The sequence below is a fragment of the Aspergillus eucalypticola genome (genome assembly GCF_003184535.1).
Source record: "Aspergillus eucalypticola CBS 122712 chromosome Unknown BO83scaffold_2, whole genome shotgun sequence".
NCBI lineage: Eukaryota > Fungi > Ascomycota > Eurotiomycetes > Eurotiales > Aspergillaceae > Aspergillus > Aspergillus eucalypticola.
In genome coordinates, this window is record NW_020290276.1 from 1 (window position 1) to 14104 (window position 14104).

A 14104-nucleotide genomic window follows, 5' to 3' on the forward strand; every position below is an offset into this window, starting at 1 on the left:
GATGAACTAAACTCGGCTGAACGACATTGATTATCGGCTCATCTTCCCTTCCAGCCTCCATCTGTTCCCACCTACGTAGAGAAAAATCAATTCGAACCCGATCATCGGTCTTCGGGGAGGCAAGATTGTTTCCAAAAAAGCAACACACAATAGCCATTCCCGTCCCGTTTCAAGGTAACAGTGTGAGAGGTATACAGTAGAGAGTGTGATTAATATGGTACCTCTCTCTCTCGCTTGCCCACGATGATGATGATGATAATAAGAATAATAATAATAATCAAATTATCGTTCTAAATATACTAATATGATAATGACGATGGTAATAATTAACATTAATTTATAAAAAAAGAAAAAAGAAAAGAAAAGAAAAGAAAAAAAAAGTAAAATTGGTCCAGGCACTAAAAAAACGCAACTGCCACTCTTGCAGTGGGTCGCATCCAGCTGCAGCTTCTTGTCCGTTGCGAATAGACAAGGATGTGTTACGTAGGCTGGCGGCCACTGGCCAACGGGCGGGAAGAGATAGCCTTCTTGGTTTCACCGTCTCACCACCCGAGACGGTGGAGCCAAGACGATCGCCGGCTATATTTGTCTCCGTTGGCGGTGCTTGCTAGCTACTATGTTAGCCTCTGCATCACACTTGCTCCTGCGTGCTGACTAGAAATGTCCAGTCGTTGTCTCCAGCAAGTCAAATTTGCCCCCTCCCCCCCAATCCTATCCCCTCTTCCCCCCCAAATGGGGCTTGTATCTGACCCTTAATGACCCTGGAGGGTTATCTGCTCCCGGAGTAACTTGGAGTCTCAAATTTCAGGGTAGACCGGGCCCTCTGCAGGATGGCAAAGAAAAGGGGGGGTAGATAAGGAAAAAAAAAATTTCTAGTCAAAATTGGCGAGGATGATAACTAGCTAAAAGATAGGGACCGCGCAAAAGTCAATGCCTTTGTAGGGAGAAGAACTTGGGACCCCTTAAGTCTCACCAACACTAAAGTAGTAAAACCAAGAATCTTATGTCTCCAGCACGTCCAGTGGAAAAGAGCATGGGACTGCGAGGACGGTACCAGGAACTTCGTCCCAAGCACAAACAAGTAACTAATTAGAAGTTGGCATCGGAGTGTGGTTGACATTGTTCTGATTATGTTTCGTCCTCTTTGCCCCCCCTCTCCCCTCTCTCTCTCTCTCTCTCTCTCTCTCTCTCTCTCTCTCTCTATTCCTCTTTCCTTTTCTCTCGGCGTGAACCGTGTTACAGCAATCAATCAGACTTCCCGTTTCCATGATGATAGCTTCCATGATTGCTTTGATGGATTCCTGCAACACGGAGTATCTCCGGCACTGAGTAGAGTACTAGACTAGCAGAAAGGAAAATAAAAGGACGCCAGAGCCCCAACCACCCAACTACCAAAGGACTAAAGGACTAGGACTAAAAGATTAGTAGTAGTGTAAGTTAGTGTAGTTGTGTGCCTTCGGGGGTCGTCATCCCCTCTCCCCTTTCCTTATCAGCCACAGCTGCCAGTTTGCCTGGAAGGCCTGAGATTACCCGGAAGGGTTTAGACCCTGCAGCAAGAGACGGGGCCAGTCCGCATGAAGCAGAAATCCAGATCCATCCATCCCCAAACCTGGATGGATCCTGCTAATATCTTCCTCCCGTTAGTATCTCGTTGGCTTCCTTGGGGGCTGTAAGTCGGCGCCGGAGCCTGCCACCTCTTCTGTCCCTTATCACACGCTCCCAAGTTGCTCGGACTGATTCGCTCTAACGCAATGTCATCATCCGTCCAAATCCTCGCGAATCTTCTGCATATCTCATGACTTCGGCATTGCTGTTTTGGTTCCTGTGGGGTTTAGTCCAAATCAGAACCGCCCGCGGACCTTTTCTTCTCTTAGCTGTAGTAGTAGCGCTTACTTAAGTGCTTACTCTGGGAGGCTTTGAGGATACTACTTCTCTGCTAAGTGCATGCTAGCCGCTCTTCGTACACGTCATGCTTTTTGCGTTCCCTGTTTCTTTGCTACTGGGGTCCCATAACCTCGTCCCGTGTCGCATTATCTCTAATTATCAGTGCTTTCGCAAGCTTTGGCTCGTCTCCAGTAAATCTCGCTCTCTCTGGTTTTTCATTGCACGAGAACCTCTAGTCTCCACTATCATAGGGCTGGCTTGCATTTCTCTGTTTCTCGTATCCCGCTGAATAATCATGGGCATTCGATCTGCTAATGAGCTCCTGAGCTACAAAAGTAGCTAACGAGCAAACAACAGATGATCACTTCCCTTAAAACCAGTGATCTCCACTAGCGGGTATGTCTCAACTCTCAAAAGCACAAGGCAAACACGGAGACCACTGCGGCAACAGAAGCAACGGGAAGATGAGTTTAGAATGTCGGGTATCACTGCTCGGGGTCCTACGTAGTAGTACTGAACGCCCGTCCAGCCAAACCCGAAGCGTCGCACTGTCGGTCCATAGCCGCCGCAAAGGCGTATTTACAATGATCCGCATGCCCCAGAAGAGCTTGCTCTGACGCCTACTTCATGACTTGCTCTCTGTTCCTGTCGAGTGATATCGTGAGCCATATGGCCGATACTCAGTCATTGACTGCCGTCTTCATCACACCCAGATGCTGTTGACACTGATTATCTGCATGACCTCCCGATCTGGAAAGTATGAGCAGCCCATGTGTTGAGATGCGTTGGACAAACTCTGGTTACTCTACCTATTCAGCAGCAGACATGCCAAAAGGGAAGAAGACGGAGCCAGTACAGGATATACCGAGTATACCCACGGTCGGCAGACACCGATCAATGGAAGGTTTGTTTTTGTGTTCGATCAATTGATTGCTGAGGCAAGTGAGGGAGGAATTCCTCTCTCCACAATCGCACGGCTGAAGAAATGCTGCGGGCGAGACAAAGAGAGGGGCAGGAATGAATGGATCGGAGAATTCTGTGGCATGTGTCTGACCAGTAGTGCGCTGGTGCATTCCGAGATGATCGCAGGATTCATTGGTTCAGAGTGGACGAGAGTTATCTGCCGGCTGCTTCAGAAGCGAGTCGCAGCGTCTCCTTGTGTATCTTTTTTGTGTAGTATAACTTGAAAGTCTTCACGAGTCATGGAGTATAGGGGGATGTAAAAAGAAGAAGAAAAGAAAAAAGCAGAATCATGTCAATTAGGAGAATGAGATGCATCAATTATCAAGTCTGTCACCTGTAAGGAATTCGGCTGCTATTGACGGCGACCGGGGAATCCATCCGTCAGAGAGGGCAAAAAAAAACATCCCTTGGCTCAACTGGCGACGATGGCACCCTCTTTATCCACCACCCGCCCTCAAATTGAAGAAGCTTTTGGGCCCTTTCCGCATTCCCAACACAAAGACCGTTTTCCTTTGATGTTGCAGGTTACCCAGGCAGGCCCGGACGACTTTCCATACATACCAGCTATTCTCGCCGCTTCCGTGCCCGTGGGCGCTAAACGAAGAAGGGATTTCCCCAGAGTTCGTGGCTGCTTTAGGCCCATAGCCTCCCTTCCTTTTGCTGACCCGAACCCAAACTAACCTCAACTAAAACCACCGACTAAACTTGCTCTGGTGAGCTAACTACTGCTCTCTCTTACTCACTGGCTGGCTGGCTCGTCACTCCGTTCACCAATCACCAATTGGATTCCATTGCAGACTCCTCCTCTCCTCAGCCTTTCCTCCCCCTCCCTAGTGCACCACCGACTTGACTCCTCCACTTCGAACTTGGACGTGGTTTCAAGCCCTTGACTCTCCCAGGGCCCGCACTTCATCTGCCGTCGTCGGTCGATGCCCACTACCAGAGCTCTTCTATCGGCTGAATAGCGCTCCCTGTCCTCGATATTCCCGAGCAATGGCTCTTACTCAACCGTCAACTTCGGAGAGGACGATCCGCAAAATTGACATTGCCCAGGTATGTGCACTTTTCTTGCTCTGTATGATGTGGCCTGAAATTTTACTTTTACCCTCTTTCCCTTGTCCGTCCAAGCCAAGTCTAATTGAATGCGTTTCTTTACCACTAGGTGTCCCTTAGCCTCCAGGATCGGTTAGGCCTCGCCAAAGTCAAGTATCAGAATGGACGTCTACAGGCACTCGGACCAAACCATAATGGCGGAATACAGGTGTGCTTGGGAAGTGACAGGCCGTCGGATTCTTCGTCGGAGGTCTCGCACAGCCGGAGTGAAACCCCATTGACTCCGCCCCCCTTGCCAAACTCGTCATATTCCAAGGAGCTCCCTCGATCGTCTCGGAATAGACATGCAGCAACTTTCGACTCAAAGGCCATGCAGCCTATGCTGTTTGCCAGCCGGAAGCGTCTGCGATCCGACTCGATTACAGATCGTACGGTCAAAGCCCCCCGGGTGTCTTGGAAGACTTCACACCACCTGCCCGAATCGTCTCCAGGCTTCAACCGACAACACCTGAACCGACACCTTCCCCTTCCCTTCATGTCAGATATACCCGAGTATTCTTCACCGGCGTATCCTCATCACTCAGAAGACGACAATGATCCCGACCTCCCTGTCCACAGTTTTCAGCATGTCAGCTCTATGGCAGGCTCTTCACCTCCCCGTACGCCTCCTCCGAAGCACGCCCGTCTATCCCGGAACGACCGACAATTGCGGCATGCAGACGGAGCAGATTTGCTTCTGTACCTGGCCAATTCCCCAACACCAGCCAAGTCTCAGCAGGTGCGAGATTTCCCACCGTCGACTCCTCCGAGCCAGCACGCCGCTCTGCCCTCGTTGACCCCGACTCCTGGCGGCGGCGGCGTCTTCCCCAACTTCGGTACCCCGAACCAACAGTTCAACTTTGCCGACTTTGTGAATGTGACACCCAGTCCGGCACAACCTCCCTGGGGCGGTCGCACGCCTGGAGGGCCCTCGAAAACACCCCTTGCCAACAAGGAGCGAAAGAGGTCTAATCTCGACGGCCTGCTGCCGCCGAGTACGGACAGCCCGAGGAACCGCGGAAAGGGGCCTGCCATGGTCCTCCAACTCGGTGAAGAGCTGCGACCGGAAAAAAGCAAATAAATCTGGATGTACAGATTCTACCCTTCTTGTTTATGCATTTCCCCCTAACCCCATTGCTTATGACTCCTAATGACTGTTATGTTCTACCCCCTACATACCCCGCCACTGTATCCAATGTCTAGTCAAATTTCCTTGTGTTATCCGGCCACGCCCTGTCATGGACCGGTATTATCGAAATAATGTACACGCCATCTGTCCATATTACATACCCCTTGTTCTTTACGCCATGTTTTCCAGAGAGGACTATTGGAAACTGATTTCCTTTGTGTGCAAGCCATATCGTGTGACCCACTGTTCGGTTAATCTTGACGTTCGTTGCCCTTACCATCAACCACAGATATTCATGATATTGCTTTGATCAAGCAGAATACAATAGTCGCATACAGATACGATTATGCATCGAATGTAATCAGTAATCAGCCAGTACGCTACTGTGGAATCCGGTTAACCGAAGTCCACCTCATGACGTCTACACTTGGCAGACCGCGTCGACCCTGTAAATTATCACCAGGAACGGTATCTGAAACCGAAAGTAAAACATCGACGACTTTGACGTCACGCAATCATACATTCTAGTAGTATCCACAACCATATCCTCTAATCGCCAAAGACATATACTACTACTCACCTTATGAAGTTTACATATATGTACCATTCCCCCAATAGCCCTACCAAAACCAACAACAACTCCCACCCATTAAACCCACATCCTCCGTAAATCCGTAAAAAAAAAACACTCACAAAAAAGTCCCCTACACTATAACCATTACAACACGAAAAGGAAGTAAGAGGGATCGATAATCACGAGGGAATACTATTAAGACCCCGCTTTATCCGAAAATGGGAAGGAAAAGAAACCGGCGACCTGTGTGCGGCCAGCCACTTAGCTGAATGAAGTTTGCACAAATAAAAAAAAAAAAAGGAAAATTTGTGTTTACGCGACGCGTAAGAAAGTTTAATTTAAATCGTGTTGATTTCGCGTTCGGGTTAGGTCGTTTTGGGCTTAGGGCGGGATTCGGTTGGATCGGGGAATTTGCTTGTTTGGGATTAGGGTGAGATCGGGGGATCGAGATACCGATCCCGGGATTACTTATCGACGTAGCCGTGTGAGACTGTGTGTGTGTGTGTCTAAGTGTGTGTAGGTAGGTATGACTTGGTGTGAGGGGAGAGGGGCACGTGATGGTTTTCATATGGTATTAAAATAGTCTATGGAGGACTTTGTAAAGAGGGGGTGGTTTATGTATTAAGTGTATTGTATATATGTGACTCACTACTAAAGTTCGCAGTATCTGATTACTCCTCCTGCTCCTCAGCCATTCCCTCCTCATCACCACCACCACCACCACCCTCCAGCTTCGTCCGTTCTGATTGCTTCCTCCACAAGTAAGCCAAATAATCAGACGTGGTAGCCTCATCGATCGATTTATCCTCTCTGACTTTGAGGAATCGAGGAAACCGCAGGCTCAGACCCCGTTCATCGCTGACCAACCCCAGAGCGGCCGTGTATGTAGGACTAAGCGTGATATCTGCGAACGCCATCTCCCACACTTCCTGTGGTTCGAACCATACGTCTGGCTCGCCGTAGTATTCGACGTAGCTGGGACGGGAGATGACATTGGGGGTGCCCTCCGCGTACTTGTCCTTGTTGGCTTGGTAGAATTTGTCCGTGAAGCCTGACATACACTTTGTTACTGCTTCTAGACTTCCAGTTTCTGGATTCCGAACCGCAAGGAGGATCGGGGACCACCATTTTGCCTTTCGGCCTTGGCCGTGCCAGCCCGCTACGGGGATCAGGTCCAGGGTTTCGGATGAGGTGCTGTAGTCTTTTTTCACCTTGAGCCAGGATTCGAGGCGCTTGTCGGGCTCGTAGGTGGACAGGAGAGCTTTTCGGCGGGTGTTTTTGGAGGGTTTGTTGTCTGTCATGTTGGTGGTTGATTGGCCCAGTGTGGTGGGTGTTCCGTTGGTAGCAGTATCGACAGCCGGTGTTTCCACTCCTTCGAGATCGGGTTTCGGCATGTTATCGAGCACCTTCACCATGATGCCTTCGCATTTGGTGTCTGTGGCGCTCTTGAAAAACTCTAGTACTGCTTCGGAGTCGGCTGAGGTGGCGTCTAGACTCTTCACCCATGTGAACCGTTTGGGGATCTCCACGAATAAGCTCCGTAGCAGCTCTCTTCGCTCGCGGAGTGATCGGTCGAGCAGTGGCTGGCCATTTAGGTACATTAGATCGAAAGCAAACAGACACACGTTGACCTTGATTGCTCCGATATCGACGTTCTTTTTCGCACGATTGGTTAGGATTTGGAATGCCTGTAGTTCGCCCGTTTCTTGGTCAACGGCGACAACCTCCCCTTCGAGGATGAAGCTCGATACGCCTTCTCCTCTAATTTCTGGGACAAGAGACACCAGGTCTGGGTATTTCTCTGTCATGTTCTCCAAGTGGCGGGAGAATATTGATACTTTGCCCTGTACGTCGCAATGCACTTGCGCACGCTGACCATCATACTTGTATTCACAGCTAAAGTCGCGGCCTTGTAGCTTCGTCAGCATGTCTGACAGATCTCTTGTGATGCTGCCTAGCATGGGTCTCAACGGAATGTGCAGTTGAAGACCGCAGCGAACGAGAAGTTCATCGGTAGCCCCGACTTCAAGCAAGCAGGGAACGAGGTCATCGTAGTCCGGGTGTCTCGCATACGACGCCTTAACGACCTCTTCTGCGTTGCCGTAGATTTCAGCTAATTCCTCTTTCTTCATCTGCGCCATTTCCTTTTGAGAGTAAATTGGAAATTCCGCCCCCTCTGGTTTGGAGTACAGGAATGCCCTAGCAAGTGCAATGAGCATGGTAGTTTTGACAGCGCCGATGCGGAGATTCTGCACCAGAGTTCTAACAATGTATCGACTCTCCTCCGCACCACGGGCATCTTGCAGAAGTTTCTCCACAATCCTTTGCTTCGTTTCCTGACTGCCACTCCCTTTGCTCATAGCTATCTTCTTAAGCGACTGGTAGACACCTTTTATGCGCAGCGGTTTGGGCTTCATCAATGTAAACGACTGTCTTTTCTTGGCCTCGAATGCCACATCACCAGCATCGCCGTGTTTGTCATAAAGAGTTTTAAGGCCTTGACTGTTCAATCCATACACCTTTTTAAGTGCTTTTGATATTGAAGACCCGCCAAGTCCCAACTCCAATTCGTCGTATGGAGGGGATATCGAATTAGTCGCCAGCCATACAGCGGGAAGCACACTGGACGGGTTGGCTTCGATCAACACGCGGAGGAAATTGACCAATGTATCGACGATCTTGATGCGACTAGTTGTGGCGTTTGCGAGCACAAAAGCTCTGGTCAAGAGGGCGTACGAAGCGTCGCCACCTTCCGAAGCCCAGTGTCCTTGCAGCTCACGCGCATATTTGGAGGCATCGAACGCGATAGGACTCTGATCGAAAGGAACCGCAAGAGACACAGTGTCTTCCGTACCTGTGGATGACTGCAATGAGAGGACGCCCTTCTTCTGCAGTTTGGTCGGTTCCCGATCGTTATCGCCGGTGTTTGATTGCGCCGAAGTAAGCTCATCGCTAGGCGTGTCGGCCTGCGGGTTTGAAAGCGCATGCTCCTGGTCCCATTCAGCCTGCAGCTTACGCGCAAGCGCTTCATCCGAAAGAGTTTGTTCCGTGGGAGCTTCGGGCACAGCTTCAAATTCCTGTTGCGTCCTCTCGGCTTGCTTAGCAGCCTGGCCCTGGAAGAATGACGCTATGCTCCGGGTGCGCTGCGAGGCAGATGCGGGATCATCCCTCTTGCGCTTCTTAGCTGGACTGGACATGTTGAAGGTATGTATAATTAATTCATTCATTCAATCAGCCATTCATCTAGGAGTACGATGTAGGACAATGGCGTGCGACACTGCCCATCCCGCGCGCTCCATAGTGGCTGCGATGCGGGCGGGAGTGACGTTACTTGCGGTGGAGGCGGAAGATGAGCTGGAGCAAAGGGCGGAAATGCCCAAGGCGGAGTTAGCGACACCTCGTCCTTCTCCCCGTGTTTCTCCCCCGCCAGCTTATCAACAATGGCGACTCCAGCTTCTGCTCTGTCGTCGCATGAGAGGACACGGGTTGAGGATTATCTAAATGACAAATTGCAGGTAACTGCCGACTTGGAAAGTCTCGACTCGTTGCTGTCGAGTCTCCGAGCCCAACATGAGCTCCAACGCAAGCAGGTAGAGCGTACTCCCATCCCCAGTTCAATAACAGACACTCGAAAACACTTGCTGACAGCTGACTGTGAAGCTAGCAGAAGCTCACGAAGCGCTATCGAATGCCACAAAAGCCTCCGAAGACCATGCCGAAGCCACTCGAAAGCAAGCCGAAGCATTCAACGAGCAACAGGCCGACATCGATCGGCGTTTGAAAGAACTCACGGGGTCGGATTCTAGCGATGAGGCAGCGAAGCGCTTTGAAGCGAGTATAGAGAAGCTGCGGAGGCTCGAGATCTCGAGGGGCTATATGACTTTGCTCAAGGAGGCGGAAGAGCTGAGGTATGGAATAGTAACATGTTAGGCAAGACAACGGTCGCTAATCTTGAGAAAAGCAAGGAGGCCTTGAACAACATCAAAGATCAACCGCGGATCGCGATCCAGTCATATACCCGACTACGCAACGTTGCCCAGTCCCTCAAAGATGCTCAGCCAGCTGCAGAAGGGGCTGCCCCTCACCTGGTCGACTACGTGGGGAAGCTATCGTCCGCCCTCAGGGAGCAAATGAAATCAGACTTCGCCCAACGACTACAGGGAACGATGGAGCAAATGAAGTGGCCCTCGAAGGATCTTCACTTTCCGGAGGATATACAGACACAGTGGAGGGAGAATGTGGAACTGCTTCTGGGCCTGCAGAAACCGTACGTGGCATCAAGGTCAACTTCAATGCTTGGGTGTAACCAGTCAGCTATAGGGAGCTCAAGTCTCATACCTCCGTGTCGAAAAATCGTGGCGCTGAGCCGCCAGTTCTACTCCCACTGGAAGTCATGGTGCATCCACTCGAACTGCGCTTCAAGTACCATTTCAGCGGGGACAAGCCGACAAATCGGCTTGACAAGGTACGTACATCGTTTGCAGTAACGAAGACTAGTTTCTAACTCAGAATAGCCCGAGTATTTCCTGGCTCATGTTATGGACCTGATCAACAACTTTGGAGGATTCTTCGCCTCGTTCCTCCAACCCATCTTCGACCAAGAGGCGCAGAATGTCGGCACTGATATAGGGTGGAACTTCTACAATGCCTCTCACGCTTACATCACAGCGCTTCTGCCAGTGCTGAACCATAAGATAACCACGTTTCTGCCTCAGATCTCGAACCATCCGCAACTCCTGAGTCATTTCATGCATGAATTGATGAACTTTGACAACGAAGTTCGCGAGTCGTGGAACTACCTACCAGACCCTTACTCCACCGACGACTGGCGGGGAATGACTTGGGAAGTCCTGACCAAGCAAGGCTGGTTTGACCGCTGGCTTCAGGTCGAAAAGGAATTCGCATTGGCCCGCTATAAGGAGATCGTCGACACCCCGGATAGCGGTCACATCGACTATGAAGGAGTCGACCTCACTTCAACCAAGCCTACCAAGGCTGCAATCCGGGTGAACGATCTCCTCGAGACAATAACGGAGCGCTACCAGCCTTTGTCTTCGTTCAGCCAGAAGCTGCGCTTCCTCATCGACATCCAAATTACCATCTTCGACCAATTCCACGAACGCCTGCACTCTGCACTCGAAGCCTACCTCGCCATGACCTCCGCCATTGGCCGCACCGTCCAAGGCGCCGATGCCGCCAGCATCGAAGGCGTGGCCGGGCTCGAACGACTCTGCCGAGTCTTCGGCAGCGCGGAATACCTCGAGAAGAAGATGGAAGACTGGAGCAACGAAGTCTTCTTCGTCGAACTCTGGACCGAGCTCCAAGACCGCGTTCGACAAAACAAAGACGGCGGCAAAAACGTAGCGGGCACCATGTCCATCGCAGACGTCGCATCCCGCACCTCCCAAGCCGTGAACAACAACCACGGCCAAAGCACCGGTGCATCCTCAACAGATGGCGCTCTCTTCGACGAGACCGCCTCCGCCTACCGCCGTCTCCGCCTCCGTTCGGAATCCATCATCACCTCCACTCTCACTTCGAACGTGCGCTCTGCTTTGAAACCCTATTCCCGCGTCTCCACCTGGGCTTCCATTTCCACGAGTAACACCACCACTCCTCTTCCTCCCACTTCCGACCTCGCACCAGCAATGCGCACCCTCTCCACTGAAATTACCTTCCTCTCCCGCGCACTGGGCGTCGCCCCGCTCCGCCGCATCACCCGCCAGGTCCTCCTCGCCATCCAGACCTACTTCTGGAGCAGTGTACTCACAAGAAACACTTTCTCCGCAGCCGGCGCCGCCCAATTCATCAGCGACGTCGAACATCTCTGCAGTGTCGTTGACACTGCCCTAGGAAGCGGAGCAGGGCAGCCAACAGCTGGCAGTTCTATCAAGAACATGAAGAAACTAGCGGAGGGTCTTGTTCTGTTGGGACTGGAGAATTCGGCTGATGCGAAGACTACCACTACCACGGAGGAGTCAGAAGTCGAGGGAGATACACGCCCCGGGCTATGGGAGGTTGAGAAGCGACTCTTCAAGGATAATGAGAGCGCGCGGGTTGTGCTTGCAGAACTGGGGATCGAGAGTTTGACTGAGGCGGAGGCGAGAAGCGTGCTTGAGAGACGGGCGGAGATTGGTAATTAGTTGAGGGAGTACACCGGGGGTGTATATATGGATGAGGGTGGTAGTAATTAGTAGTTGCATGAGATATCCATTGTTACAATCCACTGTGCATTCGAAAATAAGCTTCGTCATATCATTCACTGTATTCCTCGTTATATACCCACCCTATATGTATGTGTATGTACCCTCTATATTTATACCATCCCATCTATAGCCCAGACTTTTGTTTCCACAATAAACCCAAAAACAAATCTAACAGACAACATAGTATCAACCAAACCCATTCCTCAATGATGCACAACAGGACCATGACCCCTCTCCCCCAACCTCCTCGTCGACACTTCCCCCGCACTCTCCCTCTTCAACCTCTCCACAATCCCCGGTCCAACCTCCTCAATCGCCCGAATCAGCCCCTCCACCGTCTCCCTCGTCGTCTGAACATTCACCACGCACCGGAAGAATTTCCCATTCCCGACAGCATCCTCATCCCCACTCGGCGGAGCAAAATCCACCATGAACCCCTTGCCCACAATCGCATGCGTGATCTGCTCCGTGACCTTACTATTCGCCTTCCCGCGCTCCGTCTCATTCGAGACCAGTCCGCGGGGATGCACGAACGCGCGGTTCGGCGCATAATGGAAGCACACCTGCAGACACGGCGGTGGGTTCTCGCTGACGAGGACGAAGTTGGGGTTCTGTTCGACCAGCGTAGCGAGGTGCGCTGCTACGGCGCAGGCGGAGTCGATTTGTTGCTCGTACCCGGCCGTGCCGTAGTAGGTCCAGCTGAGGAAGAGCTTGAGGGAGTCTGCGCGACGGCCGCATTGGAGGGTGAGGTCTGCGAGGTCCCAGACCTCGGGAGAATCGACGACGAGTTCGGTCTCGCCGTTGAGGGAGTCTGGTGCGGCAGCGGCGGTGTCGTCGTTGTGGAAGAGGTAGCCGGCGGGGAGGGTGTTGGCGAGATGGAAGCGACGGATGTCGGCGGCGAGGAGGAAGGAGCAGGTGACGGGGACGCCGAGCATTTTGTGGGGGTTGATGGCGATGCTGTCTGCTTTTTCGGCACCGGAGAGTTTGGCGCGTTGGGAGGAGGAGAAGATGAACGAACCGCCCCAGGAGCCGTCGACGTGGAACCACAGGTTGTATTTCTTGCAGATGGCGGCGATTTCGTGAAAGGGATCGAAGGAGCCCAGAACGGTTGTGCCGGCTGTGGCGTTGACGTAGAAGGGGGTGCGGTTCTCGGCGAGGGCCTTTTGGACCAGGGCTTCGAGCTCCGAGGGGATCATGCGGCCTTGTTTGTCGATGGGGACGGCCCAGACGGAGGAGCTGCCCAGACCGAGCATTTGGGCGGCCTTTTCGATGCTGTAGTGGCCGTGGGCGCTGGTGAAGAGCACGAAGCGGTAGTTGCCATTGCCGTCTTTCTTGGTGCTGGGGTAGAGGTTGTTGCGCGCGATCACAATCGAGGTGGTGTTGGAGGCGGAGCCTCCTTGGACGGAGATGCCTCCGGCGCGGGGGCCATTGAGGCCGAAGAGAGAGGCGAGTTGCTTGCCGGTGTGTTTCTCAATGACGGTCAGGGCTGGGGAGACCTGGTAGACGTGGACGTTGGTGTTGAGCGCCGCCAGGATAAGCTCCGACGCTACGCCGGGGGCGTTGGTTGATGCATAAAGCTTGTCGAGGAATCCCTGGTGCCATGTGTTGACCGAGTAGCGCAGAACCTTGCGCAGGACTTCGATGAGTCCGTCCTGTCCGGTTCCTTGGTCGGGGAAGTCTATTTGGAGGAGTTTCTGCAGCTCTTCGGGCTTCTTGTGTTCGACGAGGGCCGTGCCTCGAGGCTTGGAGTCGCCATTGGTGCCGTTGTGCAGCGAGTGCTGGGCTAAAGGGTCCTCATCGGCGCTTCGGATGAACGGAATCAGGAGATCCTCGACGGCTTTCAGAAGCTGTAGAGCAGCCAATGCGGTCAGTATGGTGCAAATTGGAGGATAGGATGATGCTGGTGGCCCATGGAGACAGGAGCTAGGGTTGAGGAATATGCACCAGCTCGTCAGGATTGAAAAAAGAGCATGACTCACATTTTGTACTTCATCGGCGCGACTGGCCGGCGGGGCAGAAGCCATGGATGCGGGGTTAGAGATTGGAGGAGATGAGGAGGGATCGAGAGATACAGACGAGATCTTGGGAGGTGGACAAAGGAGAGAGACTATACACGGCGATGCGACAACAATATTGAAGGGGAAATCTCAAGGGATTGTAGAGAAAAAGCAGCTCATGGAGCAGCCATTGTGGCTGTCAAAAGTCAATCGGAAGGGCAGGCGGAAGACCAGAGGATCCACTGAAGTGATGACATTT

At 52.1% G+C, this 14104-nt stretch overlaps 4 protein-coding genes across 4 annotated transcripts; 2 read left to right on the plus strand and 2 right to left on the minus strand.

Annotated features, from left to right (window-relative positions):
• Positions 1–3533: 3533 nt before the first annotated feature.
• BO83DRAFT_433543 (uncharacterized protein) lies at positions 3534–5384 on the plus strand. The gene is made up of 2 exons (XM_025535695.1): positions 3534–3900; positions 4010–5384. The coding sequence occupies exons 1-2, from the start codon at positions 3841–3843 to the stop codon at positions 5018–5020; spliced, it is 1071 nt and encodes a 356-aa protein (XP_025392476.1). The 5' UTR covers positions 3534–3840; the 3' UTR covers positions 5021–5384.
• A 902-nt stretch (positions 5385–6286) lies between these two features.
• BO83DRAFT_374340 (putative DNA ligase I) lies at positions 6287–8934 on the minus strand. The gene has a single exon (XM_025530172.1). It carries the CDS (start codon positions 8837–8839, stop codon positions 6314–6316), a length of 2526 nt encoding a protein of 841 aa, XP_025392477.1. The 5' UTR covers positions 8840–8934; the 3' UTR covers positions 6287–6313.
• A 126-nt stretch (positions 8935–9060) lies between these two features.
• Positions 9061–11869, plus strand: BO83DRAFT_352023 (RINT-1 family protein). The gene is made up of 5 exons (XM_025528971.1): positions 9061–9232; positions 9303–9550; positions 9604–9909; positions 9963–10107; positions 10157–11869. The coding sequence occupies exons 1-5, from the start codon at positions 9083–9085 to the stop codon at positions 11783–11785; spliced, it is 2478 nt and encodes an 825-aa protein (XP_025392478.1). The 5' UTR covers positions 9061–9082; the 3' UTR covers positions 11786–11869.
• A 182-nt stretch (positions 11870–12051) lies between these two features.
• Positions 12052–14021, minus strand: BO83DRAFT_352026 (pyridoxal phosphate-dependent decarboxylase family protein; the record flags this gene model as incomplete). Its single annotated transcript, XM_025528972.1, has 2 exons — positions 13828–14021; positions 12052–13695 (listed from the first exon to the last, which is right to left on the minus strand). The coding sequence occupies exons 1-2, from the start codon at positions 13870–13872 to the stop codon at positions 12052–12054; spliced, it is 1689 nt and encodes a 562-aa protein (XP_025392479.1). The 5' UTR covers positions 13873–14021.
• Between the last annotated feature and the right edge of the window lie 83 nt (positions 14022–14104).